This window comes from Lissotriton helveticus, chromosome 1_1 (genome assembly GCF_964261635.1).
Source record: "Lissotriton helveticus chromosome 1_1, aLisHel1.1, whole genome shotgun sequence".
Classification (NCBI taxonomy): Eukaryota; Metazoa; Chordata; class Amphibia; order Caudata; family Salamandridae; genus Lissotriton; species Lissotriton helveticus.
In genome coordinates this window covers 1,419,782,752-1,419,807,940 of record NC_136057.1, presented here as the reverse complement: position 1 = coordinate 1,419,807,940, position 25,189 = coordinate 1,419,782,752, and the positions used below count along the sequence as shown (strand labels likewise).

Below are 25,189 nucleotides of genomic sequence, written 5' to 3'. Positions count from 1 at the left end.
CTTGTGATCCCTTTTAGAGGGGAAGATGGGCTAGCAATTGAGTTGGGTAGTTCCCATAGGAAAGGGGCCAAGAACATTTTATATAGTTGGTCCCTATCTGTAATGTCACAGATGAACTTAGATTATGGAATGAATGTCCCTGAGTCATTACCAGCGATTTAGACAGGATCAAGCTTTTCAATTCATCACTTATGTGTGCTGTTTTAATGAGTGAACCTAAGTGACACATGTATGTCAACACATATCCCTCAAGCTCATGCCACATTTTGGTAAGGTGCGGAAATAGAATTGGCATATGTCTGGGTTTGCCTGCGATCCTGTTCAGTATGGCCCATATGGCCTATCAGTTCGTTCTTAACTTCCCCCTTTCAGGGTGGACCTAATTGATATGATTGGATCCTTTCTCCAACCATACAAATGAATAAAAATGATGGAATCAAATGAACCCTGAGTAATTAATTATCTGTGTTTAAAGTGAATTCAAGCATTTCCATCCATCACTTATGTACAGAGTCTTCCTTGATGCACTTCATTGATGAAGCCCAGAATGGCTGAAACACATCTTGGGGACCCGTGTACTCATTCAGCACGGATTGGCGATTCAGGCTGGATTGTCCCTATTAGTACGTGGCCAAGACTGCTGAAATTCATTCTGAGTAGATATCAATGTTCAGTTTGATTTGACGTTTTCCATCCAATATTGTTGTGTTGTCTAATCTCCCTGAAAGTGCATACATCATTAACCTATAAGTAATTCATTGAAAGTGCAATTTTTAATCTGACCAGCTGATGTCCAAATGTAGAGCCTACATGCAGATTCTTCTAACTCCTTTAGTTTGGCATGGCTTTCTGAGGTCTCATATTTGGCCAAAATAGTATCCTCCAGTTGGTTTTTGTTTGTGCAAAGCTCAGCAGCTCTTTAATGCATCCACAAAATCTGGCCAGAGATGTTCAATATCCTCCTTTGTGTAATGATGCAGTGTGATCAACTTGGTAAACTTGCACCGCTCATACCCTATTCGATTCATATTAAAGATAGAATTTGTGGAATTGGTGATCTGTATCTGCAGTTTCTCTAAGCACAATCCCATGAATACATCCTCCATGTTGATGGTTGTCACTTCAGGAGCAATGTGGTAAATCTTTGCAGCCAGGTCACCTGAAAGCACATACCCTGTTCCTGAGCAGTACGTGGGGTAAACATCTTTGGGGTAGATATCGCTTGACACAAACCATTTTGATTTTGGGTTACGGATAGGCTTGGCCTGCCTTATGACAGCGCCAGTGAAGTAGTTCTTCTTAGCAGGAAGGTTTGGCTGGAGAAGATGGTTCACCAGGAAAAATGGATTGAAGAACATGTCGGAGTCAATTTTCATGACATAGGTGGCATTGGGGCAATAGGTGGCCACCCACTCCATGCCCATCGTGGTCTTCAAGGTCAAGTTGTTGTATGTGTCCATGAAGTCCTGCTGTATGATATCCCCGAACGTAGCGCTCTCTTTCCTCAACAAGGCCTGCTTAGCTGCAAAGACGGCAGGTGGTTGAGGAGCACCAAGAAGAAACATCCTCATGATGTCAACGCCAGGCATCAATGTCTCGTTACCCCACGTCTTCCGAATTACATCCCGGGTGGCAGCTTCTTCTGAAATGGAGGGTATTAACAGCAATAGGAATGGTGTGCGGCCCATGCACTTGTGAGCCTCATCAAAAAGGAATGAAAACTTCTTCTGTGGCGGTTCCATCGGCACCTCGACGCTTGGTGTGACAAAAAGTGTACTTATCGATTTGGCTTTGTGTATACTGTAACTTTGCCAGCTAACCAAAAATGAGACGACCATAACCACTCTGATGTAGACCTTTTTGAAATTTCTTTGCATTTGTTACTGACACAGTCTCCTTTTTCTGTCAGAATGCTTCAGGTTGGTGGTGTATCTACAGTGCACAAAAATAAAAAAAAGTGTTACAAAGGAAGAACAAAGACAGGCATTCAGATATAATACAAGCAAGCAGCAGAGCACAATTTTCCAACAGGCACAGATGAGGCTTGCTGCTGCTGAGAAATAAAGGTTCTGGGAAATGAGGATTCTGCTACGGTTTGATGGACTAGGCAATCTGTCAAACTCTAACTCTAGGCGCTTTGTTTCAGAATGCCATGCACTGTATCACTGTGGATGTTTAATCAATAAATATGGAAACTTTTTCCCTAAAAAATTAGGGATGTGTAAAATTTGGCATAATCTACTTTTGCGTAATTATGTGAAATTATGGCAAAATTGCACAAAATAAAATTCTGTCATTTCGAGTCATCTATTAGTGTCAAATGCATCCTTGTGGCAAATTCTGGTTTGAAGATGCATTTAAAGAAGAGCACTGTGAACAAAAGCTGTTTTCCTGTGCATTTGCTGTAAATTTGCACTGCAAACTCCGCAAAATCATGTAATATGGCATAATATTGAGAATTTCATGAAACAAGAGTAATATAAAATTCCTGAAATTACTTGAATGACAGAAGCATAATTTAAATTTGGTTAAGACCAATTTACAACATATGGTTAATGCAATTGTGGTTCGGGGAGAGGTTGAGCATTTTTATTGTCATAGATGACTTACTATGTCTTTATAAAATGAAAAGCCTGCACTACATGTATAAAAACACTGTCCAGTAATTATAAAATAACACAACTGCTGTAGAAGAAAACAACATCTTCCTCCCTCAATACATTTCAGTAGTCCTCTGGTAACAGCGTGAAGTATTTTAATAAAAACTGCAATGGTCATTGGAGTTCATTCTGGTAAGAATCGCTGTAAGAGCTCTCTCTATTACTCAAGCATTAACATTTTTATACATTCTCAAATTCTCAAAAGAAAAAACATTAGTTTTCACAGCTGATAAACATCAAGTACATGTGGCACTAGTTCTGTTTCATTACTAAATACATGATGTGCATGTCCACATCATCCTTCAAATTGATTATTATTTGTTATTTATGAACAAGGAAATCTACATCAGTGTGGCAGTAAAATATGTTTTCAATTTTCTGGATATGAATAATTCATTGTTAACTAATCATTTCCTTGACCACGGTCCAATTCGATCTCACTGGCCTGAAATTCAAAAATGCATGTTGCTTTGCTGAAATGCAACCATATGACCTTATGCTCTAGGACATCAGTTGTTTTGCGGACCAGTCCCCTCTCCTTCCTATTTTCCCAGAATTGTTGTTCCATTGTCTCTCAGAATACCTGTACAGTGGTTATTTGTCACCAGTGTCAGCTGCCACTCTTCCTTGCGCAACTTGATTCCTATATCTCTGCAGGTTGCTGGCCAGTCTATTGTTCCAAACCACATCCTTCAATCCTGAATGTAGCACTAACATGTCTAACATTTTTCATATAGCAAAGTAACTCAGTAAATTATTAAAAGAGAGAATAAAAAAGCAATAGAGAATGCAGCGCTGTATTGTAATGTTTACTTCCATGATCCCCCATTTGATACATTAAAGATTACATAGATTGCAAAGATTACCATTATTTCATTCTTTTCTTCTATTTCCTGTTCTTTCTGTATTGCTAGCATTTGCTTGATCACGGTTTACTGTATTTCTTGCATATCTTTGCCAGCTTTCTTTATAAAGCATTTAATAATGGATAACATTAGCTTAAAGAGAATAAAAAGACTCGTCAATATTAGATCCGTTACTGGATCCTAAGAAGACTTTTCGTGCCCACCATATAGAAATTAAAAAACGGGATACAGCATAAACAAAATGGAGTTCAGTATTGTACTTTAGTAGCCGTGAATGCTTCTTTACATTGCTGTGTGCCTAAGTTCCTGCACAATTGGACCAGCCATCTATGTCTGATTTTGTAATATCCCGGACAAAAAAATAAATAAATGAAGTTCAGTCTCCTCTCACCTGCTGCATTTATCAATAAATCAATCAATCATGGTTTATATTGCCCAACTACTCATAATCGAGATTCTCAAGGCGCTGGGGGGGAGGGGGTGCTGCTGAACCGTTTTATGGATTAAGAAAGGCTAACCCCTGGTCTGTTGACTGTATACTCTTGTCTTATAAATGATCCAGATGTGTATGTCTCAAGCTTTTAACTTAATTTAAAATTTATGACAGACATTATATTTTGTATTATGCATCTCTTTTATGTTTTTTTTTCAACAAAAGAAAGAGTATTATGAGGATGAAACATACATGATGAATCAACTTATGTTTGGCTAATCCAGCAGTAGTACTGTTCTGTCTTTTATTTTTCTGTAATAATGACAGTACAGTATTAGGAACTTACTCTGGTAAGGGAACACCAAGAACAATATTTTCTGCCACTTGCACTAATTCAGCCACTGCAGCAACAGCTTTCAAGCATCATGGAAAAAAGACAGCTTAACGATCCATTATAGTGGAATAGTAAGCATTTGGGTGGTTCTAATCCCGATGTTTCTGTGTCAAGACTCCCATTGGAAAGGAATCTTTCTCATGACAATAGAGGGTAAACAGTTTAGTAGAGTCAATGAGACCTAATGTTGGTGCAGGGGCTAAAACTGGTGTTTCAATGCAATCAAAGATTTCTCTGCCTCTGCTGTCCAAGTGACCTGGTCAGAAATTGCCAGTTTGATAAGGCCATGCTGTGGTTTGGTAAACACAGCATAATATGGAACCCACTGACGACTTTAACCGGCCATTCCCAGGAAAGAATGAATGTGAGAGTGAGCCACTGGTCAAGGAACTACCATCAGTGCATTCACTCCATCAGCAGAAATATGCCTTGTCCTGTCAGAAATATCATGGTATAATCAATACTCTTTAACTGGCTGCATTGTAATTTATCCTTAGAAACTTCATGGCCATGATTAGCTAGGTGAGTCAGTAATGTAATGGTATCTTGCAGGCAGGGTTGATGAGAAAGAGATGCTAGTAACAAATCATCTACGTACTGAACAAGAGTAGAACCCCCTAGAAATACTAATTTGCATGCAGTAAGGTAACAATAACTCTCTCGCCCCACCTGTGCACAGTTTTATCATCAATAGTTTCATTGCAAATGTTGCAGTGATATAATCAATGATGTCATAAAAGATGTCATGAAAGTTGTCATATGTGGGGTAATTAGCAGGCCATGGCGAGGGTGCAGGTTTTAGTTACCTTGGGCATGAGTTATAGCTACTTGAGATTACTGTACCTATAGCTGGAGAATTGCTGTGTTTTTTAGAGTTTAGAACATTATGTTATTACTGAACATTACCCTCCATGACTTTTTATGGGCTTGTATATATGGGCCCCTTTCATGCATTACTCTGTGTGAAAGTGGCATTCCATGGGTGTTGCTGTGGGTGTTCCCATGCAACATCCATGGAACTTGACCATTCCCAAATATACAACATTTTGTAAAACTGAGAATGCATCAGAATTCTACGCCTCCCCACGCAGGGAGACTTTACATGGCTGTGTAATTATGGGCAGGTACACTTCACCACCGTTGTGTCCAAAAAAGTGACGCACCTGCAGCACAATGGGCTTGTAAATGAGGCACTGAATATATAATGTGTCATATTCCCTTTCTCAGGTTCAACAATTTCCTTTGACTTCTTACCATCCATTCTTACAGCACTCCACATGCTGCACATGCTATCACAAAACAGAAAAGGATACTCTTTGAACCTTTCCAAGGTTCTGAGACTTTTCTTTGTTCAGGGGCAGAAGGACTTCAACGCCCTTAATCACTTCAGCCAGCAACCTGCCAGGAGGTGGACGAGGTGTAGCAAAGCTGCTTTGCGCATCAAGTGCTTCTTAGCATCCCGCAGCATGACACACGTGGAGATGAGGCAGGGTAACCAACTGAGATGGAGGTAAATTCTGGACAGAAGTGTCAAAAATCAGGGCAAAGGGTCAAAATTCTGAACAAAAACTCAGGACAAAAGATCAATTTTATGGACACAACCAAGGAGAGGACTTACCCCACTACTTTGTCAGTGCATTTATTTACTAATTTCTACATAGCAATATTTATTCACTATGATCTTTATGAGAATTCCTCTAGGTATGGTACATTCAGATGGCAAAATATGTCCTTGTTTACTAGTAAATTCATGCCCTTAAGCACACTGTCAAAGGCATCAACCCTATCCAGATTTACCCAAACTTTCTCGGCGAGATAGCAACAGCAACATTTTGATTCTGTTTGTAAACATTTTAAAAAGGCTGACATACAGTGTGGGAAAGATTAAGGTAAGTGACTATCTGCTAGTTTAGAAAAGTTGAACAAAAACATCTAGCTCACCTCAACCTCCAGTCAACGTTAAACCAAAATTAAATTAATGGAGGAGGAGCTTGGCGGGCATCCGAGATGGCCGCGTGAGCACAGCGCTCCCCGGACCCCCGCCGCTCCCGGCATAATATCCTGCATAAATCCTGATTTTTCGCGAGGATTGGTATAGAGGACGTTGGGCTGATCTACCTGGACCTTTCAGAAATTTATTTTGACACCGGATGCCTGAGTTATGGTGAATTGAACTTTTGGGCTCCGCCCTTGAGGTGCGCCCGGGTCTGGGTGAGGTTCGGTGGCCGTCTTGGAGTTGAACAACAACGGCAGGGGGATTGGACTTGTGGGTCCCCTTCTTAAGTTTCGGTTTCGATTCTGCCTCTGACTGGGACATCGGCGAGAGGGTCGGGCCAGAGCTGGCTCCAGGGCACGAGTCGGCTGTCGGGCCTTTGGCTGGCCTATTCTCCTATTTGGCTGCTTCTATCCTAGTGATACTCTTGTTGCGGTCCTTTGGTCCCGAGGCCTCCATTCCTGGTGCCCGGTCCGTTGACCCGGGTGAATATCCTTGTCACGCATCTCCAAAATGGCGGGCAGAGGGGACCGGGAGACGCGGAAGACGAAGACACCTCTGCGCGGGGGTCCGGTCCAATCTAACGTCATGGACCGTTATACCCACTCTAAGGGGTCCCCCGGAGCTGCCCTGCCCGGTCCCAGTGCGTCTGACCACGTCGTGGATGCGTCGACGGAGCCTTCCTTGCAGGACATCATGGGCGCCATTTCTGGCATGAGGGAGTCAATAGGCCAACAGTATGAAACCTTGGCCCACAAAATTGACACCGTGGCTATCGATGTGAACCTAATTCGAGCCGATCTCTCCAAAACGAACTAAAAGGTGAAGTCGTTGGACATCAAGTCATCCAGCCTTACGGCGGACGTCTCTGAGATACAGACGGAGATTGGCAATCTCCGTAGGGTGAACGATTTCATGACCCGGCGCTTGGAAGATTTTGAAAACAGGGCACGTCGCTGTAATGTTCGCGTGGTTGGTGTGCCGGAGAACCCAGAACCCCACTCGGTTGATCTCCTGGTTGAAGACCTGATCCAAAACCACCTTTCTCCATCTGGCCTTAGTAAATTTTTCACAGTGGAGCGTGCACATCGTGTTCCGGGGGGCCAGGGTAAGCCGGGTGCCCCGCCGAGACCTATTGTTGCAAAGCTTTTCCACTATAGAGATCGGGACGCTATCCTGCAGGCGTCACGGGTGAAGGGCCCGGTGGCCTTTGAGAATGCCACGGTGAACTTTTATCCGGACTTTTCCCAACAGGTCCAGAAGCAGCGGATGGGATTTCGTGGTGCCAAGAAGCGTCTTAGGGACTTGGGGATGCGCTACGCTATGCTTTTTCCGACCAGGCTGCGGGTTGAGTATAATGACCGAACTTTCTTCTTTGATTGGCCGGATGCTGTGAATGACTGGCTGGACTCCTTGCCTAGCCGACCTCCTGAGACTGAGTCCGATGCCCACCCGGGTGGTGCTGAAGGTGGTGTAGAGAGCTGAACATTTCGTCTTTGCCTGGTGCCTTGTTTTGAATAACTTTTCCAGGAGTGTATGCCTCTGATCCTCTACTGCTTATTTGATTTGATGTATGTTCTTTTTCTCGTTATTGGCCTTGATTGGGGTGGCGGGTGGGACGGAGCCTTTCCTCCTCCGGGGTCTTTGTGTAGAATAGGGGTTCTTGGGCGACAGGCACACTGCAGGTTGGGGTGGCTTTTTAGCTTTATGCAGGGGTGCAGGGTGGGGGACGTTTTCTTGTTATTTGGAGGGTGGGTGGTTGGGAAGTTCGTTGTTTGTGTGTTCTGTTTTCAAGGCGACTTTATACTGTATTTGAAGATGTTTCTTGTGTCATGCTCATTGGTGGGGGGTTTTGGCTTTGCTGGGTGGGATGGGGGGTAGCGGGTTGAGATTTGTTTCGTGGAACGTTAACGGTCTGGGAGATCGTATCAAACGAAGTGTGGTGTTGAAATGTATACGACGTTTATCTCCTGATATTGTTTTCCTGCAGGAGACCCATTTGGTAGGCAATGTTTGTCATGCTATGAATAGGTGGGGCTATCGCCTCGTAGCACATTCGGGGTTTACCTCGGGTTCTAGGGGTGTGGGTATCCTTGTTCGGGCTTCCCTCCCCCTAGCTATTGATGATGTGATTCAGGATGATCGGGGGCGATATGCTGTCCTTGTGGGTCGCTATGAGGGTCGTGCCCTCTCCTTATTTACTGTTTACGTGCCCCCCGGCTTGCAGACTTCTACCTTTTCCGATTTGGGCCGTGTCTTGTTGGACCTCCCTGATAGTACTCTCTTTATGGCTGGTGATTTTAATTCGGTGTTCTCCGGTCTCCACGATCGCCACCCCCCTAGAGATACTCCTGCGGCCCAACAGTGGTTGGGTGGATTTTTGGATACCTTTGGCTTGGTGGATTGCTGGAGGCTCTTGCATCCTACTCAGCTTCAGTACACCTTTCATTCTGGGGCCCATGGGAGTCTGTCTAGGCTGGATTATTTCCTGATGCCTGCGGCTCAGTCACCAGCGGTGCGTGAGATTGTACACCTACCCAGGGGTATTTCTGACCACTCTCCGCTCTGGCTTCGTTTTGAGGTTGGAGTGGAGGCAGTGGGCCGGGTGGCTCCTATCAATCCGTGGTACCTTACCTCTCCCGAGACCCGCAGCCTTTTGCTTCGGTCTTTGGACGCGTATTTTCTGGATAACGAGGGATCGGTTTCCTCAGCTGTGTCCCTATGGGAGGCCTTTAAGACGGTGATTCGTGGACAGGCCCTCTCCCTTATTGCTGAAGCTAAGAGGGCGAGGAATAGGGAGGTGGTGGACCTTGAGGGAGAGATTTCTGCGTTGGAGGATGCTTTGGAATCTGGTGTCACGTCTGCGAAACTCCACGCCCTGGGTCTGAAACAATTTGCCTACAAATCTATGGTCACGGATGCTGCTAAAGTGATGTTTCGGGAGCAACAGGGTCGTTTGTATGATGTGGGTGACAAAGCGGGTAAATTGCTGGCATGGCTGGATAAGAAGGAGAGAGCTAATCGTGTGGTGCCCGTGATTCAGTCTTCGAGTGGTGAGAGTGTGACGGACCCGATTGGAATTGTTGACTGTTTTGCTGAGTACTTCCGTGTGGTGTATACCCCTGTGTCTGTGAGAGATGTGGCTGACTCTCGCCTTCTATTGCGTGATATAGCTCTGCCCAGTGTCTCCGATTTGGATCGTGTAGCGTTGGATTCCCCCTTTACTGTTGATGAGATAGCTACTGCCATCCGTTCACTCCGTTCGGGCAAAGCATTGGGCCCGAACGGGTTGCCGATTGAACTGTACAAGTTGCGTCCCGACAGAGTGGCGCCGTATCTTCGCGCCATGTTTCTGGAGTCCCGGGAACGGGGTATTCTCCCATATGATCAGCGATTGGCCACGATAGTTGTCATCCCCAAGGATGGTAAACCACGGGACCTTTGTTCATCCTATAGGCCCATATCCCTGCTGAATGTTGAACCCAAGGTATTGGCGAAACTCCTGGCGTCCCGCCTCCTGACGGTCATTAGTGGCTTGGTCCATCCGGATCAATCCGGATTTATCCCGCATCGCAACACGGCTCTTAACCTTCGTCGTCTCCACGGTGCGATTGCGAGGGCGGGGCTTCTGACGGAGCCGGCCATTTTGGCATCGCTGGATGCCTCAATGGCTTTTGACACTGTGGAGTGGCCTTATCTTTGGGCGGCTCTTGAGAAATTTGGTTTCGGGCCTGAGTTTATTGGTTGGATCAAGTTATTATATGCGGACCCTCTGGCACAAGTAGTGGTAAATGGTAGAGTTTCGGCCCCTTTCGCCCTTGGTAGGGGTACCCGTCAGGGCTGCCCCTTGTCTCCGTTGCTTTTTGCACTCGCCTTGGAACCATTGGCTGCTTGGCTTCGGTGGGAGCCTTCGCTCAAGGGGATTCGCTGGTCTCCGGACTTTGAGGACCGCGTTTCGCTTTACGCGGACGAAATTCTTTTATATCTCACCTCCCCGCGTAAATCTCTGACTGTCTTATTTGACGTTCTCACTTCCTTTGGTGCCAACTCAGGCCTCGTTATTAACTGGGCCAAGTCCTGCGTGTATGTTCTTTCGGGTGTTTTACCCCCATTGCCGAACAGACTTCCTATCCAGGTGGTCCAGTCTGGCTTCAAATATTTAGGGATTTTTATTACGTTGGACTCCTCGCTCCGATTTGAGCGTAATCTCCTCCCCCCGTTGCTTAGATTGCGACTGGACGTGGCCCGTTGGCGTAAGCTTCCTTTGTCTCCTTTGGGTAGGGCGGCTCTGTTTAAAATGATGTCCTTGCCGCGGTTCCTCTACGCGCTCCAGAACTCCTATGACGCTATCCCCAAGACCTATTTCCGAGAGATCGAGAGTCTTCAAAGGCAATTGATTTGGGACGGGCGTCCACGTATTGCCCTCGCGAAACTCACCATCCCTTGGTACGACGGGGGCATGGCGCTCCCCGATATCAAGCGATATTATTGGGCTTCTCAGTTGTCTGCTATTAATCACGTGATGTTTTCACCGGGTCGTATTCCTGCATTGGAGATGGATAGACTACAGCTGCCGGGTGGGGACTTTAATAGAGCGCTTTATTCTCGATCAGCCGGGCGCCATCTTGTGGGCCCGTCCAGGATTGCAGTAAATGTGTGGCGTGCCGCTAATGTGAGTTTGGGATGGGGGGATCGAATGACACTGGCGACGCCGCTTTATGCCTCAGAACGTTTGGGGTGTCTCTGGTCTACTAAGGGCTTCGACCGCTGGGATATGATTGGGATATGTAAGGTGGGTGATGTATGTTCGAAAGGCAGTGTGAAGTCATTCCAGGCCCTCCAGGCGGAATATGGTTTGAATGGTAGGGAATTTTTTCGTTATTTGCAGGTCCGACACGCCCTCGCCTCAGTCTTGACTCCTGATGAGGCCCTGCCCGAGTCTTCCCCCCTCGAGGATCGTGTCCTTGACGGGCACCTGCCTGATAGCACTATTTCCCTGATCTATAAGAAGCTGATCAATAATCGGGCGGACTTATTGGTCCGACTTCGGGAGGTTTGGGTCGGCGATGGGTTGGAACTGGACGACGAGGATTGGCAATCGGCGATCTCTTCTCCCAAAGAGGTAGCCATTCCTGCCCGTCTCCGTTTGGTTCAACTTAAAATCCTTCATCGAGTGTATGTCACTGGTCCGCGTCTGGTGACAATGGGCTTTTCCTTGGATGGGTTATGTAAGCGTGGTTGTGGGTCGAGTGCTACTTTTTTACACATTCTTTGGGAGTGCCCGGTTGTGGTGGCTTACTGGACTGCGGTACTTGATGTGATGACTGCTGTGACTGGTGTTGCCCTGCGGCCGGAGCCGCGACGATGTCTGTTGAATGTGTGGGAACCCACTGACTACTCTGTGGACCAGACCAGATGGGCTACCCTGGGTTACATGATTGCGAAACGGGATATTGCGCAACTCTGGGGCGCATCCAGGCCCCCTGAGGTCTCGAAATGGGAGGACAACATGGACTGGTCCATGTTTCGTGAGAAGACTGTATATGTGGCCAGGGGCAGACCCAGGGCGTGGACGAGGATTTGGGGCCAGTGGAATGAATACCGTGGGGATATCTGTACCCCTCCCCTTGTAGGCACTACTGATGTTGTCCTATCTCCCTAGGCGGGCGTTCCCGGAACCTTTTCATACTGTTTTGTGACTTTCCGATTCTCCCCGCTGCTCCCCCCCCCCCCGACCTTGTTAGAGCTTCAGGGCTCTTGGTATGTTCCCCTGATTGTAGACCATCCCCTCCGTTCTTTGAGCTGACCTTGATTACAGTGCATTCGCCTTTTTAGTGTTTGTTTTTCTTTTTGTATAAAATAAAAATTCAATATGCTCTGTGATATGTTGGGAGTAATGCTTGGTACTTGATTTGTGCCTGACCACGGGTGTATATTTCTAATTCATGCCTTGTGCCTTATTATTAGCGGCCAGCCCGTGAGGTTGTAGGCCCATTCTTGTATTTTTCTGTGCTTGCTCAAATAAAGGTTTTTGAACACAAAAAAAATAAAAAAAATAAAAATATTTAAATTAATGAGGCAGGGCAGATAGGGTGAGCAAAATTTTCACACCTAAAGTCAGGATGTGAGGTACCCACTTGTCTGCAGTCTTACAGCACTAGAGTGTGCTTCAGGACTCTACATTAAGTTCAGAACTGGGAGCTTAGAATACCAGACAAATAAATATAAAGAGCAGTATCAAATCGAGATCAAGTTGGAGATCCATAGCGACTGATTAAAAGGGTTGTTGCTAAGAACCGGGTAAATAAGTAAGTGGAAAACAAGGTGGGTAAATTCCTTAAATTAGACTAGGCGGGCCAGCCATGAGTATCGGAAAGTATTTTGTACCGGGGTATTTTTCTCAGCAGAGAGAAGAGAAACAAAAGAGGCACTGTCAAGTGGATGAACAAGCAGCACCCACCCAACCTGAGAGCTGTTACAATGGTCCGTTGGTTGTGCCTGTGAAGAGTGAGCATGGTCCAGACCCCTGGGAAGGTTGTGTTGGGCAATTGCCCACTCTGTCCATGTCTTAAAATGGTTCTGCAGTTGAGCCAAGGCTGAACCAGCGATCTGGCTCATCCTTAAGTGCCAAAGTACATGCAGAATCGTCAAACTATTTGGGATGTAAATTACACAAGCAAAATGTAAAAATGTAATAACAGTTTTATAATGTAAGAAGTGTTGCTTTAACTTATGGTAGTATTTTCCCCTTTATATACAGTTAAACCCCTGATTGACCTGGAAATCGGTTACCTTTCGAAACCTATGTATTAATATCTACTATTATCCCTCACTGACTTGCAGTATGAAAATCTGGGCAAGCGACACTGTTGTCCGATCCCAGTTAGCTTTTTGGTCTTCTCTTCCACTTTCAGTAATGGGACACGTTGCACTAGCGAATATGGTGGTGCTACCCCATTTATTGCATTATTTTGCAAATCTTCACCTGCTCATCCCTAGTTTCTTCTTCAGACCTTTTAACACATCCCACATCGGATTTGGAGGCTGGTGCACCACTGGGCTGCTCTTTTCACTCTAAAGATGCCCATGACTGCATGTGGATTAGCTTGTCAGACTTAGAATGCCATTATTTAGCTGCATTGCTCCAATAGGTGTTTTGCTGGCTCTCTGGTCACCCCCTGCATCAGACGGGGATTGCCCGTTAATACTTTAAGGAGGATTACTGCACTACTCATTGATTCTTAAGGACCATTCTATCCTACACCAACCAGGGTTATTCCACCCATCTTTCTCTTACCTTAGTAGAACCCGTGAACTCACTAACACGAAGAAACCCTACACTCCTGCAATACCTTTGTTGGGCCTCCACACTTGCACAAGATGGCTTCTCTCAAGGCAACTCCGTCAGGGGCATGCTGCAGGCGTCTCAAAATTGGGTCATTTGTTTGTTGACAGTGAGCTACTAGATTTTCAAACCCATATGTCAGTCTTCACCCGGGTCAATTCCTTTGTTACGAACACCTTAAACAATCATTAAATGTCCTATTTCACATCTGTCACCTAGCACCAACCCCACATGAGGTTTAACAAAAGCTTTACACCATAGAGACTGGCAACAAACTGATAAGAGGGGTGTACTGGAGCTTGCCTGTAACATGGGGACCACTACAGAGCTTCTCTCCGTACTAACTGGGAGACTGGCATGGCCAAACCTCTGCACGATATGGAATAGGCTGAAATATTGAAATATCCCCACATAGTATCCCAAGGGCCCCGTTTAAAGTAATATTCAATTCATATTCAATTTAATATTCTGAACTAAGCCTACCTAAAACCTGTCTGAATAAAAAAAAATATATCTGCGAACTGCAGCTGTATGTCCTCGCTGTATGCAATTAGGTGCTGATTTGCTTCATAAGCTTTGGTCTTGCCCCACATTCTTTTTATACTAGCAGAGAGTTCTCTAGGTGCTGTTGACCATGATGAACTGTGTACTAACACATTTCCCAAAAGTGGTCCTATTGGGCACATTCCCCTGACCTAAGTTCAAGAAACCTGCCACCAAGCTCCTCAACCTACCTCTTCCTCTATCAAAATGCAATATTACTCTTCTCTGGAAGGATTTAAGACCAGATGTATCAAAGGTGTTTACCCATTCTGTGCCTATGAGAAAATGTGTTCGTACATATGGCCCTTACTTCCTCCGGTTCTCATAAATTAGGCCATGGTCTCGCTCTCTTGTTTTCGATCTGAGGGCACTTTGTCACACAGGGAGAAATGAGCCGGTCTGATAAAATATTTTAGTGGCAAGGCATGAACTATTTTGCTGTAGGGCTTTAAAAACTGCCCCAAGGATGATACTCTCCCTCCATAAACCACCGGCATATGGATTCTCAGTTTGTATACAGTCGTTATTCTTGCCGCATCTAGGAAACTACTAAAGGCGTTATAGTAGTTTATTTCGATCAATAACATGATCATTCAAAATAAGAAAACATTTCATTATAGAGCATTCCAGTAGACATATACATTCATAAACACACAACACATTCAATTAAAATAAATACAAAAAACTACAGCTTTTCACTTTTATAAGTACAAAGTTCGGTCTGGATTACAACATTTAAAATTATGATTAGAAAGAGGTTATCGAGCGATACTCTGTAAAAATATAACAATAAAAAGTAAGATAGAAATGTATCAGCTCTTTAAAAGCTATAATATGGGTTTAATAACAGCCATAGGATTCATTTCAAATAACCAGTCAGAGGGGCCTAACTTCTTCCTTCCCGGTATAAATCCCTAATTAATAACCTGTGCTCTAACCGGATCAAGATCTTCTCCACCATGAATAAAGCAAGTATCTAGATAGTGTGAAAACAAGCCACCTAGTTGTGTCTGATGAAAAGACACGCAATGCTTCTTTAGGGCGTGAGAAGAATAACACACGACAAGCTGGAATAATCCAGGTTTCTCTCAATTTTGCATATGACGGGCAGAAAAATAAAAAGTAATCTACAGTTTCAGGGCTAACCTTACATAGGGGACAAAGTGAGTTTACAGAAGCATTATTCCAGGTGCTTCGCAACGCATTTAGTGGAAGAGCCCCAGTTCTATACTGTACATAAAGTGCATGTGCTTGAGGGGGTTCAATTTCATCCATATAAGATTCAAGCATAAACCAACTTTTAATATCAAGAAAACAGATTGTTAGAGAGCCGGTGGTCCTGGTTTCAATGTATGAGGAATCAATAAATACCCAAAATCTCTTTTTTAAATGAGACCCCATTTTTTTGTGTGGTTGATTTCGGATCTTCCCACATAAAACCCAGTCCCAAATTATAGAGTCAGATCTTTACTCTATGAAACCATATCAAGCGCCCAGTACGACTATGATAGGTTAGTAATTTCTCCGTAGCCTCCTTGAAAGGAATCTGTGTCTGGCTGGTTTAAAGTCTGATCCAGAACAAAAGCACCTTCGAGACAGCAGAATGGGTAATAGACTTCAAGCCACAGGGGTAATAATGGTGTATTCCTTGGAAAGTTTAAGGCTGCTCGTAGAAATTTGTTTTCTGATACTTCTAGTTGGTTCAATTGTTTCATCCCCCACAATTCTGCCCTGTATAAAGCTGCACCCTTCCCCTCTGACCAATGTATTTCTAAAACTGGAGAAATTGGAAGGAAAGGGGAGCTTTTGGCTTTCTTTATTATTGCAAAATCTACATGTTGCAGAGAGAGTGCACTCTTTGTATTTAGGGATTTTTTTTTTTCAAAACCACTTTATTCGATTATTAAAAGTCATAAAAGCATGCTATACAAAAAGTAAAAACAGTTGCTCAGATATATCATACAATCAATTTAAAAGACAACACAGTATACCATTAAGAATAAGTTAGTCATATACAATACACTTCTGTTATCAAAAAATCCCTCTCCTGTTGCACTGCTGGTCTTAACCTTCTACTGCGGGATGATGTGACCAGGAAACTTGCCACACCAAACATAATTACAGGCGATTCCATTAATTGCAAGTGCCATAGTGCAGGTTTCGCCTGAAGGAATGCTTTCTCTTTTACCAGTGGAAGAATAAACCTTTTTCATGATAAAAGGAACACAAAAACATAAAGTGCATAGTGTCTTGCAGCGAATAGTCATCACATTTACAAGGCGCACTGTCCTCAGGCTTGCTCCACCCTTATTTAGGGAATCCAAGACATGTTCTCACTTAGTCTAACCCCCAAGTAGTCAAAAACCTTGACCTGATCTAGTCTTTTGGAGCCTAACCTCAATTTATTCTTTGTAAACTTATACAGGTTAAATACCATAAACTTAGTCTTTGAGCAGTTTATTTCTAAACCTCTTTCTTTGCAGGCGGTTGCAAACTTTGTTAATACTTTCTGAATCCCCGCAGGAGATAAGCAGCATATCGTCTGCAAATAGAAGACAGAGGATTTGTTTACCCGCCAGTTTTGGGGGATCCCCTCCACAATCATGGAGATATTTAATGAGCCCATTCATATATAAAGTGAACAAGGTTGGCGCTAAGACACAACCTTGGCGTACCCCTTTTAATACTGGGATATTTTTTGTTAGTCTGCCATCTGTATTCCATTTGACATTTGCATAATTTCCAGTATGCAACCGAACCAAAAGTTGGAGCAACCACCCCCGGGAGACCAAGATCACTTAAGGCAGCACACAGCTTAGCACGCTCTATTGAGTTGAACGCTGTTTTTAAAGCTACAAATACGACGTACAGATGGCCCTTAAGAATAATTACCTCCTTCCACATTAACAGTAAAAACCAGAACACCTTATCTAGAGTACTCATAGAGGGTCTAAAACCAGCTTGCAGTTGAGAAAGTATACAAGAATCCTCCATCCAGCCTTGAAGATGCGTTAGAATCATTTTACTGAATTTTGTTTGCGATACATCTATAAGGCTGATGGACCTATAGTTTCCCGGGTCTCCTTTGTTGCCCTTTTTGAAAATGACAATAATTTTATCTCCTTTCCACGTGTCAGGGATATCCCCACCACGTGTCATGGCTGAATACACTGAATGGAGTAACGAGCCCCATACACTTGGTTCTGAGCGATATAAATCACCAGGTAACCTGTCTAATCCTAGGGCCTCTCCAGATTGTAGGGATGAGATCGGATTAATAGTCTCCTCTAGTGTAAAATCAACTTCTTCCATGCAGTGCACTATGAGGGGGCCTCTATTTAACATAGCTATATCCTCCTCCAAGAAGGGCGCTTTCCCTGAAAACTGGCTCTGAAAATGCTCTTCCCACACTTCTGGTTGTATTTAAAAATCTGTTTAGCTAACTGGCTCTTTATGGCCTTTAGATAGTAAGTGCCAAAATGCCCTTTTGGCCTTACCCTGTGTTCTCTTATAGGCTCTTCTTGAGACAATTATTTCACCCCTTATTCCATTCTTGACTGCCCTTGTTAATTCTAATTTTTTATGTTTGCAATCTTCATTATACCATGGAACAACTTTAGCAGTGGATGTTTTAGAGTTACACTGTTTACTTACAATAGACTTTATTTTAGAGGATAAATGTAAAAAGGTAGGCAGAGTAATGTCTTCACTTGTGTCCTGATTTCCCAGTATAACTATAGCCTCAGATACCTCTGTGTAAATTGACGATAAATCTGTCTCATCTGAAATTATCTGCGGCTTTTTTATTCTCCTTTTATTATTGGATGTAATGATAGGGGCAACTACTGGGTTTATTTGATATTGGGGAAGAATAATGCCTGATAAGTCCAAAAACAGTGCATTGTGATCACTGTTTTCTCTGTCCAGGACAGTTATATCATGAATATTGGACCATAGATCAAGGTCTACCAAGATAAAAACCAATTCTACCCCTTTTAAAAGTAGTTTTAGCCTATACATCTGAGGAAGTATGCCCGTTACAAGCAAGAACCCCATTTGTAAGAGTAAAAGACACTACTTGCTGACCAAGCTGTGATATTCTTTTCAGTGTGTAATGGTTCACCAGGCCCGTTCTGCAGGAGCATCAGGAATCCGTAGAAAAGTCCTCAACCTACCCCTACGGCCCTTTGCCTCTATCAGACACTAGAGCACAAAGGGCACGCAAGGGGAAAGAAGGGAAACAAAACAAAGAAAGAGGGGTAGAAATCTTGGCTATGGAACTTCTTCGTGGACAGGTAGCAATGTGGAGGGCTGTAGAGGGAAGGAAGGCGTTAATAACCTGAAATCACGCAGACATTACTATTCTAATAGTTCTAATGCTATGTGTATACCTTGCTTCCTTACAGGAATGTATCCCTTGTTGGATGAGGTGCAGAAACTTGAGTCAATTCTAAAAGCTGGGAAATAAATATTATCAGTAATACAACTTATCTGATCTCTAAATTGGAAACTTAAATATGAAATGTGCAACAATCTCACCCACCCTATGTCCTTGTGAATAATGGAGTAAAGGTAGTAATGCTCTTGTGAATATTGGTACAAAAAGGTAGCAATCCATACAGGAAGAATATCTGCCAGGAAAGAGGTAAATTTCTTATTGGTAAATTATCTCATGTAGAACAGCATTTTTTCTATACAAGTATATAAGCAGCGCTACGCGCTGTTGCCGGGATTCAGAAGAGATGTGCCAGAAACCACTCCAAAGGTCCTTCAGAAGAATCCTCGCAAGTTCCACAACCAGCCCACACATAAATAAATATACATTACAGAGCCCCGAAACGAAATGTCGGGCTGAGGAGAACTGTTTCCGGTCAGCCGACGGGAGACAACTCCGGCCGGAGGACGGAACACGGAGGAGGGAAGAACTACCAGCAAAGGGGGATGTGGCCGGCTGGACAGCGGGAGAAACTTCGGCTGTCGGGCGGATCACTGGGAGAATGGAAGGGGGCTCCGGAGGTCGCGTCTTGACTTCAGACGCGGGATAAATGATTGGGATCAAAACGAAGGAAAAAAGGCAGCAAGGAACTCAGCCAAACGCCGAGTAAACAGTAGAGTTCGGAGCGCGAGTCTAGCACAGACAACACGCAGGGGAAAACCGGAAGTCAGGCAACAGTGAAGACGGAATCAAGAAATATGAAGAATAGACAAACGCTAGAACGCAAAGCAACGTTCTGCGCCAGCCATGGGCTATATATAGGCCCGGGAAGAAGTGCGCTTGCGGACAGAACGGGGATGATGCCTACGAGGACAGCAAGCATGACAAAGTGCAGGTATTTGGAGCTTTTTGATACCTCTAGCTTGCTCTTCCTACTGTACCAGATCTTGGATGTACTCTATAGGTTCATGGGTCTTGTTAACATCTCCGGCTACAACAAGATAATAGCCGTTGCATGAACTATCAAGGAACTCAGTCAGGGTTAGTAAAGTGTCCGAATACTTAAGGGGACTACTGTACCGGTTATACAAATGTATTAGCCTCAAATGCATATTCCCTTTTACTGAGATAAAATCAAGGCCTAACATTTCCCGTGGCTCAATATTTAGCTGTTTTATAGTACTACTCAATGATAATTTTACCCAGATTAACAATCCACCTGCAGGTCTACCAAATCTCGAGTGTCGGGCTTCTATGCTATATGTAGTGTACCCCACCCTATAATACGACAAATATGGCTACTTTCTACAAAGCTACCCCATTCCGGATCATTTATTTTTGATGTTAACCCTGCGATATTCCATGAAATAATATTTAGATACTGATCATCAGAAGCTCTTAAATACGACTGTGGGCCTTCAGTAGATTTTCCTCCTATACATCCACCATGAGGTATATACTGACCCTTAAGTGTGGCTGGGTTCTCATTCACTCTAGTACTCAAGTTGCTTATATTTTCTTCACTTCTAGGGCTATCAACGACGACCACTTCATTATGAGGCAGCCGACTACTGCAGCGTACTTTAAGTCAATCTGGATTTTCCAGCCCAGACAAAGCCAGATATCTGTTCCTGGTTTCTATGGGAAAATGATCCCTAGATGTCTGCGGAAAGGGGAGTGCATTCATAATCATGCTTCTAGGATGACCTACGGGTTTAAGAAGCCTTTAAAAAACAACAGGGGCATAATGCTGAGCCTTTGGGTATGTTCACTCCCTGATTTTCTGTGCCAACCTCTAATCAGTTTCCCAGCAAGGGCTGGTGACCTACAGTTTATTACTACACAATCTCCGCAGATAGACTTACACAAAGGACCAATCCAACTCACTCTTCTCACAAACAAGATGTCACCATAGTTAGTATTTGTGTAGTCAAAGTTAACTAAAGGCAGTGAATTAAGGGTGCCTATCTTCGACACACTGTCAGGATGTCCCCTAGAGAACGATTTCTATTAAGCACCACAGGGTTTATTGCTCTGCTTTTCTACGTTTATAGTAAAAGCAACGGCACCTGGTCGGGGGGGTGGGTAGTGGGTAGGGACAGTTTTCCATTGGTCAGTTTGTAACACAGAAAAAAGTAAAAATTGTATGGTAACTCTTCAGAAATAGCCCAGGACTGTTCTTCTGTAATTGTATGATGGAATCTATTGCTATAGATTTGGTTACTATCAAGCTATGTAACATCTTGTTGGCATGCAACAATAAAATAGTTTTAAAAACATTTGGTAGTGTTTTAGTTAAGTGCATTAGATCACCACATTGCATTGACATTTATTTAAAGTGAATGTTTTAAACATGAACTTTAAAACATTCTCTAACCCTTCTCCTTGATAACACTAGGAGTAAACAAAGTGAACCAATTATCTAGTGTCCCTTACATATGGACAATATTATTGTCATGGATGGTGAAACATTCCACGCTAATAAAACATACATGTGATTTATTTGTACACAGTCCGTCTTAAACTGAATTACTTGAAGGTGCTCTTAAATGTCACTATCAAGTAAATTGATCTGACTAGGATCACACAATTTAGCCATGCAGGAAATCTGGGATTTGAACCCAGGCCTCCCGGTCACACATAGTGCACTGAAGCCACTGACTAGATTAATGTATTTTTCACAATCCCCGTTAAAACTGGAAGGCAGTGTTAATCTGACACAATATCTAAAACAAGAAAGATCCCTAATGAAGTTAAGGTAAGGCAAGACACCATATCCTGATATCTCTGACTTTGTAGACTTTATATAGCTAGTCTGGAATAGGGCAAGCCACTGAAAGCTTGGGCCAGTCTTGAGTCTGAAGCCTGGCACTGGCTCAGCTCCTACAGGAACCTCAAGCCCATAATGAGCTGAGCTTTCATGTGGCTTCTGCCAGCCTCCTTCCCTCTACCCAGGAAGTTGCCTTAGGGCCACGGCTGCTATCGTCTTTGAACATGGGGAACCAGGTTTGTGTCTCAGAATCGGCTCAACATCAGGTGATTCGGGGCAAACCACTTATTCTCCCATGCCTATAAACGATGAATGTGAACTCCTAATTCGTTTATTGGTGAGCATGCAGGTGGAATCAAAGATGTGGCTAAAAGAGCAAAATATTCTGTAACTATTTTGTTGATCTATCACCATCAGGTAACTACATATAAAAAAACTCACCTTAACTGATAAGTAGATAAACATTAAACTAATTAGTAGAAAATGCACTATTTTATGTTATGAAACATCTATTGGTTAATGCAGTCACAGTGAATGTATATGTGTGCAAACAGAGTACACAGACTTTAATCCTGTTTGGTGCAGCAGGGAAAAGGGACTTGCATATGTTTAGTGCTAGGAGGTCCCTGAAGCACTGCGCATGTTATTTTAAACATACATTTTACCCAGTATTACAGGCTGCCACTGAATGCACATATAAATTTAGAATAAAGATACAAATTCAAACATGTATCACTCTTCATTAAACCCAGAGCTCCCACAGCTCAGCTTGGAACACCCTTTCAGTAACCTCTCAAAATAAGATTTCTTTGTCATCAGGAACCTTCATTTGGCTTCATCAATAAATGCCTCTCAAGCAGCCTTAACATTTGCCAATTAACCAATTGCACACATTTGCATTTCTTTAAGAAAGCCAACACCCTGAAACAAATGCTCATTAATTTTTATTTTAGCTGTCTGCCCTTCCCACCGGAATGCAATAAGGGAGACTCCCTCACTTCCACTTCAGCTGGAGAATCTCAATAGTGGAAATTAACTTTTTTCCTTTAGCTAAAATACGGACAAATGCCATCCTTTAAGATATCAATCACGGACAATGGACGGTAGGGCAAATTTACAGACCGTCGGTGAAAATTACAGACAGTTGATCACACTAAGATGAGGCACGGGATAAGACAGGGCCCAGATCTGGCCTATTTGTGCCCATTAGTGCCTGACAGAGGCTGGGTCAGGCCACCCCTCTCTCACCCAGTCAATAACATGGGCAAACACAAAGCCTGGAGCCACTGTTTCACCGATTACTAGAGATAAAGCCATTGATCATTTTCTGCAGCGGGCTGTAGTGGGTCATCTCAAAAGAGACTTAACTGACTGAGAGGAGGTTGTCTTAGAAGGAGGTGTTCTTGTCCCTTCGACTACTCTCCTAGGGGAGGATTATTGTGTTTGTACCCAGACTGCTTGTACTGTGAGCAATGCAATTGTATCTCCTGGCTTGCCTTACATTTCAGGGTCTATCTCTTTGAGCTATCCTCGCTTATTGAATCCGTAGTACAACATTAAAAGAGGGGATTGTGAAGCACGGGTCATCTTGATGGAAAGTCAGGTAAAATCACAGAAACAATGGATTAATCAATTCTCCACTCATCTGACCTGTCAGATGTTATTGACAGATTTTCCCCAGGGTGCATGCTCTTATGGGGGGGCCTACTGCTTCCCATTCGTGATAGGCTGGATCTTCCAGAACTTAAACTGAGTCCATTACTGAACAAAAAAAGATGTGGCATCCTTGTTACCAGTCATCTCTGATGTATCTTCTGGATCATGATCCTGTTCCTTAGCCTTAACTTGTGCAGGGGTTAACACTTCCATAAATGCTGAATGTATGTAGGGCAAGTCTAGAGCTGGAGTTGAAACGATGACCATACCTGCCAGAAGCTTCACCATGTCCTCACGCAAATTACCTTAATCTATGGAGCAATTCTCAGATTGTAATGGCACCAAATCATCTCATATGCCCGGCTTTCTTCACCTGCCCCACTGCATGCCTGTATGTTGATATATTGACCAATATGCCATATTAAATGGTGGTCAAAGTAAGGACTACTACCAACTGCTTAATGAAGCCATTCACTGGTTGTCTGTACACAAGGTCCTTAGCAAAAGCAATCAAATAATTTTAGCTCCCTGAGTTGGTCTGTCAATAAAGTCCTGAGGTGGGGACAGTTTCGTAATAAATTTCAGAAATCTCATCTATGTCCAAAAAATGTTACTCTACAAAGCATGAACTGCTTCTAAACACAGTTGCATTTCTGCATTACTGCTCGTTTCTTTTATAGACCTCTGACCTAAGTGGTTCATTCAACCCAAAGGCCAACTTGGCTTAATATTAACTCTCTGTGTCAGTGCATAGAATTGATAGGGATTGAGAATGTGTACACAATTGGTAGTAAATAATAGTAGATTGGCACTCTAAGGTCTTGTCACATAAAGGTTAGGTTTGTAGCATGAAATCTGGTACGGTGCAGTAAGGTAGGGGAAAACCACCAGATCCTCAAATGTGTGGTCAAAAAATGGCCACTAGACAATAAATGCAAATCCTCTGCACATGTGTGATAATTACAAACATGAGTGATAGATTGATAAGTCACTGTTCGTTTTCTTGTGCTTTACCAAGGTAGTTTATTTGAGTTCTTCTGTAAGCGAAGTCTGCACTTCACTTATCCTGTTTCTTGGCCATCATGTGTTTCATCGCTGTTACATGGGATGACCCCGAAACTTCTTCAGGGCTATACGTTGTATCTCGAGGTGTCTTAATTTCGGTGATACTTCCAACCCGAAAAGGTTTCTGTTAGTAATTCTGTTTTTCAATACTGGCTAGAGTTGTCATCATTTAATGTGATAGTTCCTTCCTATTTCTTGCAAGTATGGTTGTTTTTTTTTTTGTTTTGTTTTCTTTTTTTTAAACATTTTAGATGGTGTTTATTGAATCAAAGCATTGAGTAATGAATCCACCCAACCATGAAACCCCTCCCTTTCTAGCCTCAGGCTAAATCTATACTAGTACCAAAGTACTCATTTGAGTTTCCCAGAATGACATCTAACACTGAAACTTCGGCTGGCTAACAGATTTTTTTTTATTTTTTTTATTAGAAACCTTTATTTGCAAGAAATAAAATACAGATATATGCCTACAACCCACTGGGCCGGCTAGTGCAGTATCGCAAAACAATGTAATGTTACACAGCTCATCAGCCGACAACCAGAGGTCCGGCAGCCATGATGCACGATATCGGTCAATTCCGTAACGACAGGATATAGAAAGGCTTCAATTTTAAACAACCAAACAAAGAAAAAACGAAGTAAAGAAAAACAAGGCCATGCCCTAATTATTATGTCTGTTTCATATGATGCGGGGCGAGACAGTCCAAAGACAATATGTAAAAACAGGAGAACCTTCAGGAGAATAAAAAAGGGGGGGGGAGGAGGGGGACCCAGAGCCAGTGAACTATCGATAACACAGTACAGGAAGGAGTCGAAACGTACAGTCAAGGGGAACAAGGAGTGTCAGGAGGATCAACGAAAGGGGGGTCGCATATATCCCCACGGAATGAGTTCCATTGGTCCCATACCCTACCCCATTTTTTGGGCCTGCCACGGGAAATATAAACAATCTTCTCCCTGAACATGCACCAGTCCATATTGTCTTCCCACCTGGAGATTGATGGAGCCCTCTGAGATCCCCACAATTGT

The 25,189-nt window shown here is 43.5% G+C and overlaps 1 protein-coding gene across 7 annotated transcripts in view; it reads right to left on the bottom strand.

Moving 5' to 3' along the window:
• Positions 1–452: 452 nt before the first annotated feature.
• Positions 453–25,189, bottom strand: part of LOC144826634 (beta-1,3-galactosyltransferase 2-like) — a 37,766-nt gene continuing 13,029 nt past the window's right edge. For 2 of the 7 annotated variants that reach the window (XM_078685212.1, XM_078685193.1), the window contains exon 2: positions 453–1,932. In XM_078685212.1, the coding sequence (XP_078541338.1) occupies positions 909–1,877 (969 nt within the window). In that variant the 5' untranslated portion in view covers positions 1,878–1,932 and the 3' untranslated portion in view covers positions 453–908. Of the gene's footprint in view, positions 1,933–3,243; positions 3,478–3,526; positions 5,871–25,189 lie in introns of those variants that run through there. The other 5 variants (XM_078685177.1, XM_078685203.1, XM_078685187.1 and 2 more) reach the window with 5 other exon arrangements.